General features: G+C 38.8%; 1 protein-coding gene across 1 annotated transcript in view; it reads left to right on the top strand.

The window, feature by feature from the left end:
* The window catches only part of USH2A (usherin), a gene marked incomplete at its 5' end in the record, with an annotated part of 567,922 nt that overhangs the window by 69,887 nt on the left and 478,854 nt on the right, over window positions 1-19,181 (top strand). Inside the window, 3 exons of the mRNA XM_025209559.1 lie at window positions 1,256-1,413; window positions 2,775-2,919; window positions 17,826-18,056. Of these exons, the coding sequence (XP_025065344.1) occupies window positions 1,256-1,413; window positions 2,775-2,919; window positions 17,826-18,056 (534 nt within the window). The remainder of the gene's footprint in view (window positions 1-1,255; window positions 1,414-2,774; window positions 2,920-17,825; window positions 18,057-19,181) is intronic.

Genomic DNA, 19,181 nt, shown 5'->3' with positions numbered 1-19,181 from the left:
CATTGCCTGGTGCCCTCTTCTTGCTCCCAATGTACTTGAAAAAGGACTTTTTGTTGTCCTTAATCCTGGACGCTAGCCTGAGTTCCATCTCTGCCTTGGCCTTCCTAATAGCCCTCCTACACTCATGGGCCGAGGAGGAGTACTCCTCCTTGGTGATAGCTGCTCCCTTCCACTGGTTGTACGCCACCCTTTTAGTCCTCAGGCATTCCTAAATGCCCTTGGTGAGCCAAGGGGGTTTCTGAGCACTCTTACCCACCTTGCTTCTCTCAGGGACTGTTATCTTTTGGGCCTGGAGGATCGCCCCCTTAAGGTACGATCATCCCTCATGGAGTCCCATCTCCTCTACCTTCTGGGCCCTCAGTGCCTCCCCCACTAGTCTCCTAAGCTCATTGAAGTTGGCCCTTCTCAAGTCAAGGGCTTAACTTGAAACTGCTCTTTTTTTTTGAAGTTCTGGTATTAATTACCCAAGGCAATATGCATTTAAAGCATTAAACATCTCAGTTACAACAATGATGCCCAGATTTCTGATCAAAATCATGTGCTCAGTTGTGTGATCCCAACCAGATGAGAGGCTAAGCTAAGTCCCCTTTTAAAATTGGGTCTTTATGATTACATGTTTTGAAATGGTAGATATCACAAAGTCTCAAATTTGTTCTGGAGAAGAGGTCTGTTAGTGTTTTGTTTGTACATAACAGAAACGCTGTGATTTGGGCTCCTATTATTACAAGGTGATTAGTGGGGGATTTAACTGCAGTACAAACCATCTTTTTACAGGCATAGCTATCTAAGACAAGGAGAAATGCTCTGTAAGAAGGAAGAGATCTGTTAATTTCAAACCTGTCCAGCAAATGATATATCTTTTAAGATTTTAAAATATTAATCAGCTTTTGCTTTCTCCAAGTTTATGACTTTTTGCATGATTATTTTGCATGAGAGCTTTTTATTTAATGTATTTCTTACCCATATCCATCTACAGAGATATTAAAAAGGGATTAGTATATCTTTAAAACCATTAAAACCTCAAGCTTTTTAGTCTGTAGGGATAAGATTTTACTTTTACCTTTTTATGCAATTTTAGAATCTATATAAACATTTCATTTAAATCCAAAAAATACTTTTTGCCTTTAAAAAAATGGACCTGGTAATCAGTGTTATTGTCTATAACAGATAGTGCTTTACAATACAGTAAGAAAACTTGAATGACACACATTTCTCATTTATTTTATAATAAATTATCACATTTATTTGTTTTTAGCTCCCATATTCATGCCGTCTCCATCAGTATTCCCCATGTCACCGTATTCTCTCAATGTATCTTGGGAAAAGCCACAAGACAATTTAGCAAGAGGAGAAGTGATGGGGTATAGCATCAACTTAGTTACCGAACAGAAAATCTTGCCAGCACTTTCCCAGGTACTCTTATCAGTCAGTTTTTATGGATTTATTGCTTCTATAACCTGTTTGTCTAATTTCCTCATCCATTAACATATGAAATTCTCTTTTTTAATTATAATGTTGTGTGTGTTGTTAAATAGATTCTGGTGTGTCTTCATTTCAGTGGTCAGTGAAGCAATTCCTAGATGTGAGGTTCCAAATTCAGGAAAATTATTTAAATGTTCTCAAACCATGCATGTGATGGTTCTTTAAGCAGTGCATATATGTGTGTGCATGTGTGGATATGCATACAAGAGTACACACATGTATGTTTGTATATGTGTTGTTTATGTGCACATGAACCTTGAGGGTATTCAGCAATTTGCATTTTTTAAAATCCCTTTTAGCATTGTCAACTCTTGGAGTTTCAGTTTGACTCTTGGAGCAGTTACCTTCCTTTTAAAGCTCCAGGGTCTGGAGCCATGGGACCGGGCAAAAATCTCTGTTTTCAGCTGTGACTATTTTAAGGCCATACTCATTTTTGGGTGCTTGACAATATCGTTTTTAAATTTTAATTATTATGGTTAATACTATTATGCTACAAATGTAAAGAGTGAGTAAAAAAGTATTGCCTGGTAATTAGAGCAAAGAAATGGCTGCTGAGTTCTATTTCTGTCTCCAGCATGTCTTTGATTATACAATTTCTGAGTTCACTGTGCTTTATTTTGCTCATTCATAAAATAGAGATAACTTACCTACTTCTTGGGGCTGTTGAAGTGATAACTTAATTGCTTGTAAGGAGCTTTAGAGCTGGTGTTCCAAATATGTGAAATTTCCATTCCAATTTTTAGAGTTAACAAACATCCAATAAATGGTTCAACTGAACAAAAAATTCTTATGGAGATTCACCATTCTCTAACTTTTTGACAAGTGACTTTAAAATTGAGATAAAATAAGTCATCTTCCCATTAATCCTTTGTAGAAAAACTAGACCATTTCTCCTGTCAGAATGCTTTCTACTTGTGTCACTTATTCTATAATGATCAGATTTCAATATTTAATGGCAACGTCATCATCTATACTCTATACTGTTTGTGGTGATAACAGCACAACCACACAGCTTTACGAGGCAATAACTTTGTTTTCTCATTTATCCACTCAGGAACTGGATTATTACCTCATAAAACAGTGTGATGGAAGTATTATTATTTAAATCCTAGCTTGTTGAGATTCTTTGAAATAATCCTCCTTCACTAATGGGCCTTTGCAAGGCTTTCCATGTTTAAATGCAAGAATCTGCAAATTCCAAGTCAAGTTTGTTATCAGTTAGCATGTCATCTACTAACAGGAATGAAAACATTATTAACCAAGAATCATCTTCCAATCTGTTTTTCTTGCAGGTTTTATATATAGCTGAGGCTCATGAGCTGTCCTATATAGTGACAGAGTTAAAACCATACAGAAGGTACTACTTCACTGTTACTCTCTGCAATCAAATTGGTTGCATAACCAGTGAGCCAGGCACAGGACAAACCTTAGCAGCTGGTAAGGAAATAATCTGTATCAAAGTGCAAAGTTGACATGCAGCCTACTAATAAATGCCATTATAGATGATCATAGATTGATGCAAAGTGACAGAGAGAGGGGTTGTATTAATATAAAGTGGCTTGCTTAATTATTATTTGTTTACCTTGACAGATGAAAAAAACCAACATGTTTTCCATAAAGGTTCATGCTATAGTCTAATGTCAATAAGATAGATGTGTTTCTTTTTCAATTACAAGTCTGGTCTTTTGGGCGTTTTTTTGTACACCTGTGTATTTAAATTGTGTCCATATGCAAGTCTTACTTACACTTTTTAAAGCTGGTAAATCAGTTTTCCTTTGTAAATCTGTTTGTGCCACATTTGCAAGGTAAGACATGCAAATGTAGTAAACTTTGCAAACTGCCTAACTTATACAATAATCAGAGTTGCACATCTTTCTCGTGATTTGCACTTGCAAACTCTGACAAACTTGTGTGCATTCAATATTTGCATGCCTGCATCAAAAGCACACTAAGTGCATATGTGTTTGCCTATATGAATTTTTTTTTCACATCATTATGTTTTGCTCTATGGATGTGTGTATTGCATTTTAAACATACATCTGCAATACTTGAAGCATAAATTCCAATTCTGTGCTGCACATATCATTTGATGGTGGTCTGCAGAACATTGGCTGGTCACATTGCTGGTTCCTCATTTGCAGACAATATTGCTTTCACAGTATTAACTTTTCCAGGTACGCAATGGGGATGTGAAGGATGGGGATATGAAAGATGGATGGGCTAAGTACAAACATTCAAAAAAATCCGAGGCAGGATCGATCAAATCTATGTGGGTTTCTCCAAACTGTGTAGATTGGATTGGGAGCAAATGAAACTTACATTTGCCCTTTGGTGTGGGAGGGCACGCAGAAGCCTGTACTACTGAGGCCAGAAGGTAGGGGGCACTACTGCACATTTTCCAGCATGCTGGAGATTGCCGAGGGCAGCTGAGCACAGCTGAATGCCTGTACCATCCCTGATTGGCTGTCAGACACATGCCTCCCCCTGCTGTCCTGGCATCTATCAGGCAGCTGTCAGCTGCAAGCAGGCAGTGGAGGGTGGTCTGCTTGCCTCTACTCACAATAGCATGAGGGCCCCTAGGCTTTGTCTGGGGTGGAGCCACAGGGGTCCACCCAGACAGGACTGAGGTGGGGAGCAGGGCGCATGAGCTGCTTGACGTGGTTCCAGTGGCACACCCTGAATTCCCAGCCTGGGTCAGCAGGGCACAGAATTTGCCTTCCTTGTCTTGGTTCCATTCAAGGCCTGGGACCATTCACTGGAGTGGGTCCAGTAAAGGCTCACATAATTTCTCTTCTCCAGGGCCAGAGCTGAGTTTGGGGCTGAAGTTGTTCCTGTGCAGTTGCAAAGCATGGCTGCCTGCCCCACAAGGAACTGGAGCCCCACAGCTGCATAGAAAGCAGCCTCAGATGGGAATATGGTGCTGGGGCTGGTGGGGGAAATCCTGCAAGCTCTCCTCAGAGCCACTTCAGTGCCTGGTCCTGGGGCTCAGATGGAACCTGGACAGGGGATGGACATTTTGGACCATGTACTGGAGCGACTTCCAGGAGGATTCACAGGATTTCCCCCCTGGATTCATAGACTCATAGATGTTATGGACTGGAAGGGGCCTTTCACCTAAGGGCTGGCTAGGTGCTTGGTTGGAGCAGCCAAGCTGCAGCTCTCTGGAAGGGAGGGTTAGTGGGAGCTACAATGTCCCTTGGGATGCTGGTGGACAACAACCTACCATTATGTGTGAGCAGACCTGGTACTGATGTTTGATTCACCAGTCTAAGCTTGATCCAGTAAATCTAATACTACATCAATACAGGTCTATCTTAGACTGGGATCCATCACTGTTAAAGCAGTCTATGTGTCCTGAACTACTGATCTGTTACAGGTATAGACCTGTTTTTGACCACCTAAACTGGAAAAAGTATAATGTCTGTACCTGACCATGAATAGGAGGAAGGTGGTCCTTGAAATGACCTATCCTTTGTCATGTGGTCCACAATATGAAAAAAAAAAATTAGAAACTTTGGCTATATAGAAGATTTTTCTAGATGACTTGCTGTGCCCTTTCGCCATTCATAAATTACCTATGTGCTTGTTCTCAGTGAAAGAAAATGTAATTTGTCCTCTCGCTCACCATATGTTTGCATGGACATAGGTGTCTCCACAGATTTCCTCTTTTCCTCAGTTTCTGTTGCCCAGCAAGTTTCTCTTTTCTCTGGATGCTATGGCCCTTTAAAAACGTTACTTTGATTCTCTTTAGACTAAATCATCCCTTTATAAACATAATTTATTCTGCATTACACACCCAATTGTTATATAGGAAATAGAGGATCAAACAGGTGCTGGCTTGTACAGCAGTATACTCCTGGAATGTCACTGTTCCAAGGGCTCTAACGGGCTAATAATCACAGATATGAATATGGCCAAATAGAGTTCTTTGTTATTATTACAAGTGTCTGATTTTGCATGTATATATCTATTAGAAGATCAAGAAGGACTAGCTCAGTTAAGCTTGACAGCTTGTTTATGATGGTCTCCTCCCCAGCTGTGTTAATACATTAAAGAAGACAGGAGAATACAAAATAGAATAGCAGTCAGATCTAGGTTTAACAGGCATTTTGTATTATAGCATTTTTCTGTTGACTGTTTTAAGATCTTGAAATGGCCATTTTAAGAGTTGGAGGGATCAGGATTGTTTTGGGTTCTATTAATTCTAACAATACCACTAGTGATGATTTCTCCATGTTGTATGCTTATACATTTAAAAAAAAAGAATGAAGCATGTGGATTTTGAACACCATTTTGTATAGCAGATTTTCTTGTTTACAATCCTGCCCTTAAGTGTTTAGTACCGTTTCCATCACAATTTTATATTGACAACTGTTCCATCCTGGGAACATACTTTTAAAATATATATTTCATAAGCAGGCTTAAAAGAAACCCTACTCACCTCATCATTTTAAAATTAATACAAGTATAAGGGCAGCACTTGGAGAAAACATTTCTCTTGGTAGTGAAGACAGTAGATCTGATCCTGGTCCTTTATATAACACTTAGTGTGGCAAAGGAAAATTAAATCTTCCTTGAAATGGCATGTCAGTATTCCCCTGGTATGAAGAAACCTCTGCCAAAGAATTAGTTATACTACCTATATGCCACCCTCTGGCAGAGCCAGCTTGCTAGAGGTATGACTAGAGTACACTCTAGTGTAATGATCCTGAAGCCTGATACAGTTCAGCACCTTACAATGGCCTTGAGTTTTGCTAAGTTGTGCTGGATGTTGAACTAGATCCTGACTGTCCCTTGGATAATAGTATGAGGAGTGATAGCCAGCTACCTATGCACCCTGCCTCATCTGAGTGAGCACTGATCTAGTGCACTCAAGTATTTAAACCAATGTATGTGCTTGTGCATGCAATATATTAAATCTTTTTGTGTGTAAAAGGTATGCCAACGCAGAGAGCAATATAGTTGGAAGGCTAGGTTTCTCAGAGGAGTCAGGGCAGTTATGTATCAATCATAGACTCATTTCTTAGCCATCATCTTGTTTGAAGTGGTTGGCATGGATAGTTAAGGCTTGGATAAGTGAAAGGAACAGTCAGTGTTACAGAACTTCTCAGTGTTGCATGTAAAAAAAAGATAAAAGGGAAGATTGGAACATGCTACAAAAGCATGCTGTCCCCTATGTATTGGGTACAACCTCTCTATTTTCTGATTCAAGTACTGATCTGTCCTATCATACGTGAGTCCTCTTCAACATAAAGTAATCTAAGACTGAAACCATAAAACACTGTCTAGTTTAATGACATTCAGACAACAACCTGTATTAAATACTTAAGATTGTCAGAAATATCTGGTGATGTTGATTGTCTACATTTTTGGGCATCCAGCTTGAGGCATAGTAAAAGGCAGATTATTTTCAGAATTGACAAGTGCTTGCTCTCTGATATTATGTGCTCCTATAATCATTACTCATTTAAAAAATGCTGGTCATTACCATGATATTAAAGCAAAGAACTGTGATGGCAAAAGATACTCCTGGCAACCTTATCATATATCCTCTTCCATTACAACTTTATTTATTTAGTACTGTAGCAGGCTTGCCTTTCAGAGCTTGGGTTGCGTCCCAGGCTTGAGATTTTCCTGTTTTGATTGGTGGATGGGCTCCACCAATCAAAACAGGAAAATCTCAAGCCTGGGACTCAACCCAAGCTCCGAAAGGCAAGCCTGCTACAGTACTAAATAATAAATTGGTGGAGCCCATCCACCAATCAGGAGGCAGCAAGAGGTGTTAAATCATGCCCCTTTCCTGAGGGGAGGGGGAGACGAGCTCCCCCTTGGACCTGATTGTAGACTGCAACACTACCAGGTCTGGAAGACTTCAGGGGTGGAGCTCCGAAGAGTATTAAAGGAGCTGTGTGCCTAGCATGAGGGAGATGTGTTGGGGACGGAGAAGAGAGAAGAGCAGGCCTTAGAAAAGCTGAGGAGAGCTGCTCAGCAGGGTGGAGCAGTAGCCCGGAAGCGCCCCTGAAGCCTTTCATCTGTGGGGAACAGCGGATGGCTCCAGCAGCTAGGCTCTCAGTGTGCAGTATGGGGCATCCAGACCCTGGGAGCTGCATAAGGAGGCTCAGGTCTGCATCCTCTGTAATGTGGCCAGAGACATGGTGCACAGACCAGTGCACAGAGCAGGATCTTTGGAGTGCTTGGGGGCTCAGGTCCTCAACCCTTGGCATGAGGCCAGGAGCTCAGTGCAAGATGCACTGCATGGAGTCCGGGAGTAGGCTGAACCCAGTGCTGCATGAGGTGGCTCAGGCCTCCAACCCGTATCAAAAGTTTGAGTCCAGGGAGCCAGACAGTGCTCGGGCTACTGAGCCAGCAGACAGGGCCAAGCCAGAGGCCCCAGAAGCCCTGCATAGCAGAGCCCTGTTCCAGGGGACAGCAACTCCCCAAAGCTCACCACAGGTGAGAGAGCAGCTTGGCACAGAGGACAAGGGCCACCCTCCAGGGCTGGGAGCGGTGAGTTGCAGGGAAAAAGAATTCCCACAGGGGAGGGGGAGTCCCCCCGGTTAGTTAAGGGTTCCTAAAAGTGGAGGTCCCACTGAGAGGGCCCCCCTAAAGTTACCAGCTTCCTTGCAGGGCTTGGGAAAAGCCCAAGGGCATTGGGGTTTCCCCTTGGGATTAAGTTTATCTTTGAGGTTCTTGAACCATAAGTGGTGTGATGTCGTGCCTTATATTTTGTGAACTCTCATGTTTGTAAATTAATAGATAAGTAGAGTCCTAGGACTTTGCTGGGACCCCCTGTTGCTATTATTTCACCAGTTGTTTATTTGTGTTTATTTGTGGCTTATTCATTGTTCACCTATACTTATCTATAGCTTATCTGTTGGCTATCTATGTTTATTTTGGGGTTTATCTGTTTCAGATCAGATACTTACTTGTGACTTACCTGTATCTGGAGCACTAGTATAAGGTTTTATAGCATTTACCCAGAGGGTATTGTTTATGTTACTGGTTTAGATATCATATATATATATATAGAGTAGTTTAGATATCATATATATATATATATATATATATATATTGTACATATGTTTATATCTATGTTTCTTTTCCTTGTGATAAGTTAATGTAAATAAATTTGTATAGACTTAAGTCCCCTGAATTCCCTGGCCTGGTTCAATAGGGACAGAGGGAAACTGAGCGGTCTGCAGTTCCCCCGCTGCACAGCTGCCAGCTAAGAATTCCCTTTAATTGGAGAAGGGGAGTATATACCTGAGTATACCTGGGCTATGGTGCCTTTTGCTTAAGACATGAAAAGGGATGACAGAAGAACACAGCAACAGGGGAAGAAAGTAGGCATCAAATTAGTAGAAGCAGCAACATTCAGAGGAGGAAAAGTGACAGCTTTTGAGACGTAATTTAAAATTGTTAGAAAAAGAGACAGAGAAGATGACTACTACATATCTCAGGCACTGTCCAGTAGTGGAACTTACCAAAAACAAGACACAACGGTAATTTTCCAGGTCTTTACATCATAGCAAATCCTTAGAACCATAATTTAACAATAGTGTAAATAATCTTGAAATAAATTTTAAAACAAAGCCCATCCCAGGATGGGTTCATTGCAGGAAAAAGAACCTGGATGTGTAAGAAGTAAAGAAGAGTGAGGGAGTTGAATAGCAAAGTAAAAGGAAAAAAGTGAGGAAAAAAAAAGATTAGGTAAGCATACCTGGTTCTAGGCTGACAGTAGTGATGAAGAAAATTTGGGAAAACTGGTGCAATAAGATATGAAGGGGAAATATCACAACCATGCCAAGACAATAAAGGAGAATACTGAGCTCTGAAAGGCAGAACCCTTTTCTTTATACACATGGGAGGGAAATATTGAGTACAAGAGTTAGATCCTGGATAAGAGGATATGTTCGGATTTAAGACCACAAACAGCTATCTTTTTAAAAACAAAGGAAAAAAAATAGCAGTTTCTTTATTCAGAAAAGATGGGCAGAAAAAATAATTTCATTGCCCAATAAATTGTATCTTTACTTGGCATGAATTTTTCCTCTACAGCCTATTCTGTTTTGTGTTCTTAGCTGCAGTGTTAACCCACGAAAAGTTAAAGGTCTTGGCTGATAAATGCAACGTGAGTTTTTCTCTTAAATATTTGGACTGAAAATATAAGGACTAAGTTTGAGTTTCGTTTGTCTCTTCTACTTACTGGGCACATCTACACATACCCTTTAATGCACAGTAGCCTTTTTACTGCTCATTAAAGCGGCATGTAAAAAACCATGCTATTATACTAATGCACAGTAAAATAGGCTTCTGCGCATTAAGCACCACCTAAAAAGTGTGTGCTTGCTCTACTATGCATGAGCACAGGCCAATGCTTATTCATTTAATACCTCACATTAGAGGGTGCCTGCACGTGAGCCAGGAGGCTGCTCTGATGCCATGTAATTATAGCACGTCAGCGCAGACTTGATTAATCAAGTATCTTGATTAATCAAGTCTGCTGGAACATGATAATTACTGTGCTCCAGCCAGCCTCTGTCTCTCATGTATCAGCATCCCCACACTGAAAAATAGGGGTGGGCACTTTAACTAAAGCTGTTCAATGAGCTTTAGATAAAAACTCCATGCTGTCATTTTGCAGCATGGGGAGACTGATACACGAGAGACCGCTACATAAGACTCCTCTCCTGCCCCACTCCCAGAGCACGTGTAAAAATGCCCAGAGGTACTAAACTTAATGTACATTAGGAAAAGAGGATTAATACACATGTAGACTCAACCACTGAGGTCAAAAGAGTTCCACAAATGTAACTTAGAATAGAATCTGCCTGTAAATATACAAGACCTCCATTTTTTAAATGTGAATATCTACAGCCAAATCATACTTTCAGCTTCATACAACTCTCATTGTTTTCAAATTCCTGATGACTTTTGAGCGAAGAACTTGCCTGTTACCTATTACTTATAATAGTTCTTAAAGCCTATTATTATTATTATTATTATTAATTTATTTTTCACAGGGATTTTCTGTTCTCTTTTTTAGTTAGATCTTTATGTAACAGATCAAATTTTCAGTTGCTGTAAACGGAGATAGTTTCATGGAGACATGTGAAGCTATGTCAACTTCCACCAATGGAATATTGGTCCCAAGAAAATATTTTCAAAAAATGTTGCTGCATAAAAAAGTATGAATACTTGCATTCCTCCTTGTGCATTCCAGTGAAATTGGAAAGTTACTGTGCAGTAAGTGGTTTTTAGACTGGCGTCTGCAGATGTAGGCATTACAGTGCAGTAACGCTCTGTGTGTGCACTGACTTGGGAATAAAGTTATTCCCAAATCAGTCCACACAAACAGGGTTACTAAGCAGTAAGGTGTCTACATGTGCCAGACTGAGCAGCCATGACTCGAGTAAATTTGCTACCTGTAAATGATGTAGGTAGCAAATTTACTCCTGAGTTGTTACTGTTTGTGTGGACTGACTTGGGAGTAACTGCATCATGTAGGTAGCAAGTTTACTCCTTAGTTGGCATAAATTGCCATAATTACTGTGCAGTAAGGGCATGCATATATACGTGTGTACCCATACTGTGCAGTAATTTTAACTTATGACACACTTGTAGATATGTGTCAATGCACGTATAGATGTGCCCACTGATACTGAGCGTTTCTAATTCATTTTTGAAGTCAGGTCATTGGTGAAGCAGGAACATTTTAGCATTATATGTACATGATACAGTACTCACAAACACAAAACATGCAGGTGCTCCAAAATTTGCTGTCAGGCAAGTCAGACACAAAAACATTTATCTTTTTTTCCCCCTCAAGTTTGTGACATTTCAGCAGAAAGGAATTAGCTGTGTGAGGACTATACCAGTACAGCAATTGCTTATCCTACAGATCTCAATATCAAATAGTCAAAGCATGCCTTAAACAATCTATAGAGCTATGTTTCATTAACTACTATGTGACTGAACTTACTTTTCGTAATTAAGTTTGTCTTTCATTTGTCCTTTTCTAAGATTTTTTTTACACTTGGATTTTAGAGCATTATTTAGAGAAGAGGTACCAAAACCGAGCCTCAAGATTGCTGCTATTTACCCCAGCACATTGTATTTCTGATCCTGTGCTTTTGATGGCAATTACAGGGTTCAGAAGCTAATTTGTAGAAGATATTCTTCCAGCAGCAGCTGCATCTGGTTTCTTGGCAGACTCCTCAAGCAGTTGTATTGGTGGCTATGGAGTTGCCTCTGGGTTTACTGGGATAATGATGCTGATGGCCTGTTTGTGCTGTCTTATACACCTTGATGCCATTTTCTTTTTGATTACCCTTTTAATCTGAGCAATTTGCCCATTTTTATCCGCTTATGAATAAAGTCCAGTGCAAGCCCTTTTGGAGTGCAACATTCCATTTACAGTAACAATGAATCATTTGCTTATACCCATCATAGATTGCTTTTCTTCACAATGCTATGCCTTAGTTTTAAAACCACCCATATCCCATTAAACAGGTAATTAGCAGTGCATTAAGTTTTTTCTCTGTATCAAAAGTAAAATATGATGGTTGTTTGCTTCTGGTCTGAAAACACACATTGTTTTGCATGCACGTACATAAGTCTTTTCATTATGAATAGGACCCAAAGTGATTAAACAAGCACTCTTAATATGTTAATTTATAATTTTAATTACAACAATCTTGTATATATAGTCATTAGTGAATACTAATATAAATATTTTTCTACCTTTTTATTCATAATGCATAAACCAATCATCCAGTTTCTTCTCGGCAGTTGCCTGTTTTCGTTTCATAATACAATCTTTGTTCTTAGTTATGAATGCATTTTGTTCATTCCTGTCGTGAATAATCCCTCATTAAGCTAGTCACTTTCTGCTCCATGCTAAAAAGGAAAAATTATCATGCAAATGTGGCATGCCATATTAAAAAGCACATTACCAAACACTTTTGTTGCTGTCCTTCAATTAGTTTCCCTTCTTTGAATTTAATTTCATTTGTTGTTAAACTACTGACTTGATGTATGGACTCATGAATTTGAGGCTGCTGCCAAGAATGTAGACGGGGGGGGGGGGGGAAAAAATCAAAGCCTCTTCAGAAAGCTGCAGAGGCAAAGCTGAAATGAATTTGCTTCACCTTTGACAAAAACACTTGAACAGCACTGGAATCCTCTGATGATTCAGCTTGGCTAATTATCCAATTATTTATTTCAAGAATAAAGGCACTTTTTTACAATTAGAGAAGTGTAAAGTAATCTGAGAAATTTGGTAATGACAGATGACTTAAGTAACTTCTGAGATAAACAGTATCTGCTCAAACTTGTCTTGCCAAGTGTTCAAGCTGTAGTTAAACTGCTCTTTGAGCCTCAGTAAAATAGTAGGAAGCCAAAAGTTATTTGTTTGTTCTCCCAGCAGAACACATATTACACTGCAGAAATTAGCTCAAATTATTCTTTTGCCGGTATGTCAAATTTGCATGGTTTTAAAGCTGTGTTTAAGTTGTATTTCTCTTGATTAAAAGCTTTTGGTTCAAAGCAATACTTTTTAATTGCCTAATGATATAAGTCAGTTCTTAGGAAAGAACCATGCATTTAGGAGTTCATTTGCAATATAACTGAAAAATTCATTGCATGGCAGTAAAACAATTTACTGTTAATTACAAGGAGAAGAATTTGCTGTACCATGCTCACAGATTGCCATGAATCATGCAGCACTCCTAGAGATTTATAACAGATGTGTAAGTGGGATGAATTAGCAGGGTTTAATAACAGAGACACAAATCATGCAGACTTCAAGGAGCTTTAATTGATATACTAGAATGTGACGGGCATGAATCACTCAGCCATTCAACAGCACTGTAACATATGGTCAGCTCAATATGCTGCATCTTAAATCGGTTGGTGAGTCGTTGGTTGTCCCATATGGTGGAAGCAATATATTTTTCATGATTAAAAAAAAAAAATACTGTATATTACATCTATTTTTAAAGATATATGATTATAACACATGCATGTTGTTATTAGATAGTTTCTTGACAGCCATTATAGGTATCTTTGAATTTTGCTTTAACATAAAAATTTCCCTCCCAAATGTTGTAAACGTTCTCCTAAAAGGTCTGAAATGATTCTCTGAAGGAGGACACAAGCACTATTTCTTAACTCATTTACTGCTGACACATTGATTCTATTTATTTATTTATTATTAGATTTATAGGTCACCCTACCCAAAAGCAGCTAAGGACAGCTTACTGTGGAGTGTGTTGGAAAGCGGAGTTTGTACCAGGCATGCTATAGCAGTTGTAAGGTCTTGCAGATCAATAGCAGTAAGGATACTGAAGGATGTCTGGCTCTATCCACACCTTTACTTTCAAGCTAAATAAAACTAAAGTAAATATGATGGCCTCCTGAAATTTTCTCCCCAAAAAACAGTTGTTAGGTTCATGACCACTCTCATTTGTATAGGTTACATTATGAACTCTAATGGAAAGCAATCAAAAGTGTATGTATTTATGTCCTTTACTATTACTGCTACCTTTTGAAGTAGCACAAGCACTTCCTGAAAACCTTAAATTCCTAATTGCAGGGTAATATTTATGGGTACACAATCATCTACATGAAAGACACTGAAAATTATTCATTCAAACTTATGTAAGCATGTAGACTGGTAAAGATTTAGTAGCCTTGGTGTGAACACATTATTATTGGGACAGGAATCTGGCAGTCTATGGAAAAGCTATAGTGTTTATATTAGTAAACCTGACAGACTTGTGAAAAGAATATTGTATCCTTAGAACCGTGGCTGCCAGAATTTAATGTCAACAATTAAAATTTATTTTGATCCTTACCTAGTGTTTATTACTGTTTGTATACACAACAGACCTTACTAATACAGAGATGCACTATTAGATGGAATTACCATCTGTTCAGAGTGAAATGCTGGCATCTGTCTTAGATTCTAAAACTAAAATGATATTATTTCAAACAAAACAGAATTAACTGCTCTTCACTTACCAACTTCATATGTGTGTGTGTGCTCACACACATGGGAAAGGCTTATTTGTAATGACCTATGTAGCAACATCTATATTTATATATATGACTTTAACATAAACGTATGGGCCATCTGTCTTTATTGGTCTTTTTTGTGCCCTCTGTTACACAGTGGCATGCAGCAATCATGGGTTTTTCAATACTGTTTTAGATTTATAATATATTAAGCATGTATTATATAGCAAGACATTAAAACTACATAATTAAAATACACAAAATGTGACTTTGAATCTACTAAAATACAGTAAGCTCATTATTTTGACAGATGTGTCTTAACAGAATGTGACTGAAAAAAATTAAATAGGTAAAATTATAGTCAATTCATCTTCACAAAGTAGCTACAGGTACCACAGTGACACCTTTAGGAAAATTTATACTGTATCTTTTAGGCTTGAATATTTTTAATTTCAGTGTTTAGTAGCATAAAGGTCCAATGTTAGATTTATTTTCACTTTTTTTGTTCTGGACTTTGGTAGTAATGTATTAAGAATACTGTTATTGTGGGCAAGCAAGAGAATTCTCAAGTCCCAAGGACATTGTATTTTAAATACGAATGTTATAGCAAAGATGTTACTTTCTGAAAGGCTAGGCTTCTATTCCATATATCACAAAATAATAAATTGTGTCATGCCAGTGTTTAATGCGTGTACACAGTGCATTAACTGTAACTGTAGTACATTTATTTGTGCTAGAGGAGACTTGAAAATGATTAAAAAATCAATACTTCCCTGTCAGAGAAGCAAGTGTTACGATGCATTTAAGTAGTTAATTGCATAAGCCCCATAAAAGCTTCAAGTTTGGGTAGCAGGGATGCCATAATTACAGTCCAAGCAACTGCCACTTATTAATGGTGGACTTTTAAGGGAGATACAGTTGTTGTCATAACTGTGACTATGTGTTGGCTAACTGTGTACAATTTAGGGATAATGAATTTTAGCATTTGTGTTTTAGCATCAGTAAGCCAAACCAAAGGGCTCAACCTCGGTGTTCATGTTTAAAATGCTGACGTTCACCAATTCTCTTCAAAGGTGAAGTTTTGATTGTTAAGCCATGTGTTCTATTTAAACCTGTGCATTAATACTACGATTCACTAATGCTCTGCCCTACTTATTCAGGGAAAGCTTATGACCTCACGTTGCACTGCTTGACATGGTAAATTTCTAACGTATCATGTGATACTAATTAGACTGTGAAGTCATAAATGATGGTTAAACAGGAATTTACAACCCATAATGTGTTTGGTGTTTGTGGGGAGGGATTATCTTCAAGAGGAATATTTATCAAGTAGGAAGAAAAGAAATAATAATATCCTACAGGTTAATGAAAGGAAGGAAAAACATATTACTGATCCCGTAAAGGCAAGAATAGATATTACTAATTCATTTTAAATAAAACTCTGTACAATGAACTCATACACTAGCATTTTGTAAAGCAATAGATTAGATTGTGAAGACCTGCATTTTAGTCCCTATAATAATATTCCTGAAAAGAGTTTGGTGGCATATACTAAGTCATAATGGAAACAGGCAAACTTTAACATGTTCTCCACTGTCTCTTTACTTGTGCATAAAGTGAACTTTTAGTTGTTAAATATGTATTAATGTCACAGTGAAAGTGAGAGAAAGGGGCTTGTTAACAATATAAAATGAATATGGATTCCATAAATAGTAAAGAACCGATTGTACATCACCCATGCACAATAGCTAGTTCCACTGTTTTGCTGCTGATCAGTCCTTTCACACCTGCATGACCGTCACTTCATTATCCAAACAGGTCATGCTGCCCTCCAGTGGCTTACTGTACAGTGTTTTTAAAAAACTTAAAGAATGTATTTCATAATTCGACTATAGATTGACCCATCCGTTTGTCCTAGTAATAGGGAAACCATTGTAATAGCGTAAAACTCTATCTCATGCTGATACTTTCAGATGCAATCTTGTTTCAGCTTCATAGAGTCTTGCAGCAAACCAGTTTTCAGGCAAGGAAGTCAAAGCAACATTCCTTTGTGTTGGCGATTATCAGTGTACAGGAAGACTGCTTATTGAACGATATACTATGAGGAACAGAGAGGTTAATACTAGAGTGCAATCACTCATGTACTGACCCTCAATACTCTGCTGTGTTCTTTCTGTCCTGGATTAGTTCATCTAGTGGCAAAAGTTTTGTAATATTATGTACCAAGATGTTAAAATATACCTGGACCTTGTTAAGGAGTCAAATTCCTCCTCTGAACTTGGGTTCTAGCTCTTTATTGAGCCTTTTCTATGGGGCATGTGCCTTCAAGGAACCCTAGAGAAATCAAAGCAGGATTTAAACCTAAGAGTTTAATCATGGAGATAAAATCAACTCTGTTTGTATGAAGGAGTTACTTCAGATTTTTAAGCCTCCGCAGGGTTTATATAACCCATCTTCTGTGTTCAAAGCACAATAGGGAACCATGTCTGAGGAATCAAATGAGGCACTGCTACTGGGTTGAGAGTAGGCATCTCTAAATATTATGGCCATGTCCAAACGAGAAAGGCTGTGAGGTATGTGGACCCGCAGACACATACCGCACATTCAGCTGTTCTGAATGTACTACATACTGCACATTCAACAAGGGAGCAGTGCAGTGGGTGGGTGGGGAGGGGGGTTGACCCCTCGATATCCAGGGGTCAAAAAAAACCCATGCAAAAAAAAAAAAGCGGAGCAGCGATTGTGGCAGCAGTATGTGCCATTCAAAACCAGAGCCTGGCCACCCGGAGCCATGCTCCAGCTGCCAGCCAGGCTTCAAGTGGCAGGATCTCCACTGCTGCAGTCCCAGGAGCCCAGGTAAAGCTGCTAGGGCCAGCCCCAGCCTCCTCTACCCCACCTGGGTTAACCTGCTGCACATCAGAGGACATGTGGCAGAGGCATTTGTGGGAACAATTAGAGGTAACAGGGTATGCCGCTGCTAGTTGTCCCCAGGTAACCAAACATGCACAATGTTTGGTCTCTGGGGAACCAAACATCCACACTCAGGTGGACATGGCCTGTGAGGCTTTCCATTAGTTCCATAGCAGAGCAGAGGGGTTCTGTGGAGATTTGCATTTACTGTTTAGTAGATCAGAAACTGAAACAGGATCCCTTATACACAATCTATTGTGCAGAATAGAATAAGTCTATGTTTTGCTGATACTTTCAGAGATGCAATGTTATTTCAGCTTCATGTAAGTAAAATAACAAACTGTGTAATAAAATAAATAAAATAATGCAGTCTGGACAGTGATGCTTATGTAACAATTTTTTTTTTCTATACACAGCTCCAAGAAAACTTAATGCCCCTCATCCTGAAGGAGTAAACAATACAACGGTAAAGATAATTTGGAATGAACCTAAAGAACTTAATGGGCCTTCTCCCATCTACCAGCTGGAAAGGATGGATTCATCTTTAACTTCATCGAGTGTAGAAGTAATGAAAGGAATCCATTTCCCAGGAAATGGATATTTCAAATTCCCTAGTTCGGCTCTTCCTGCCAATATGTACTTTACAGGTAAATGAGTTTAAATTACTTACACAGTGTTCAGATTGTACTCTGTATTTGTTTTACCATTCAATATAATTTTTTATCGCAAAGTCTTTGGATTTTAGTTTACAAGCATAGCGTGATTCTTAGTTGCATAAAGACCACTTTAGCTCTGTTAAGTCTATAACTGAATGCATTCATTTGAATATTACAAAATCTCACATAACGAGCCTGTAGAAAAACTTATTGGACATGTGGGATTTTTATTCCCTTGGACTCAAAGACTGAGGTATGGTATATGCTGCTGCAGACTTCACAAATCTTTCAGTGGTAAGTATAAGCTGGGGTTTTTTTTATATCTCTGGGGTGGGGGGAGGGGATGAAGAAGCTCACCAGTGAATGTACTACCAGTTCTAGAACACATTTCCTCCTCTTCCTCCTCCTTCTTCTTTTAGGTTTCCTTTGGTGGTCTAAAAACTGAAAAAAACCCTCTTTGCCCAATTCCTCAGAGAGATTTTTCCTAGTGTTCTGAGAGTTAATCTGCCTAAGAGTTCAGGGGACACAATGTGATGTGATTATGAATACCAGTATTCTGGATGTGTGTTTGTATAATGGGGGGCTGTCAATCTGTCAGAATTTCTGGTACTAATAATTATACAATTTGTGGGCCACTGTCAATCATAATCCCTCTTTCTGACTGCATCTAACATAGGACAGTAAGGTTTTCCAGTGGAAAGCCTGTAAATTTCATTGCGCTCTCCTGAAAGAATCAGTTTTTACAAATGCCTTCAGTTTAAGAATGAGGCAATTGTACATTTCTAGGGCATCAGTGGAAAGTTGGGTTACCTGAGAAGTGTCCAGGTCTAACTGATCAAGTTTTTTTGTGACGCCAGCTCATGGAGCAAATTGAATCTGATTAAAAAGGTGAAGGTTGAAGCAATCACTTCCTTTGGTTACCTGTTACGTGCTGACTTGAGCGGTGCCAAATTTTAGTCTTGTACCATATTTACCCAAATCCAAGATGGCCCTAAATTTAAGGCAACTGCCCCTCTATAAATGGAAAATCCATAAGTTTGTTATACTTTTTTATGCATAGAATGTATTTTTTGGATTGTCTCTATTTTCAACCTTACCACCACTGTAGTAGGGAAA

The sequence above is a fragment of the Alligator sinensis genome, unplaced genomic scaffold, assembly GCF_000455745.1.
Source record: "Alligator sinensis unplaced genomic scaffold, ASM45574v1 scaffold842_1, whole genome shotgun sequence".
Taxonomy (NCBI): domain Eukaryota; kingdom Metazoa; phylum Chordata; order Crocodylia; family Alligatoridae; genus Alligator; species Alligator sinensis.
The sequence above is the reverse complement of the archived record's forward strand: the minus strand, read 5'-3'. Positions and strand labels throughout refer to the sequence as shown.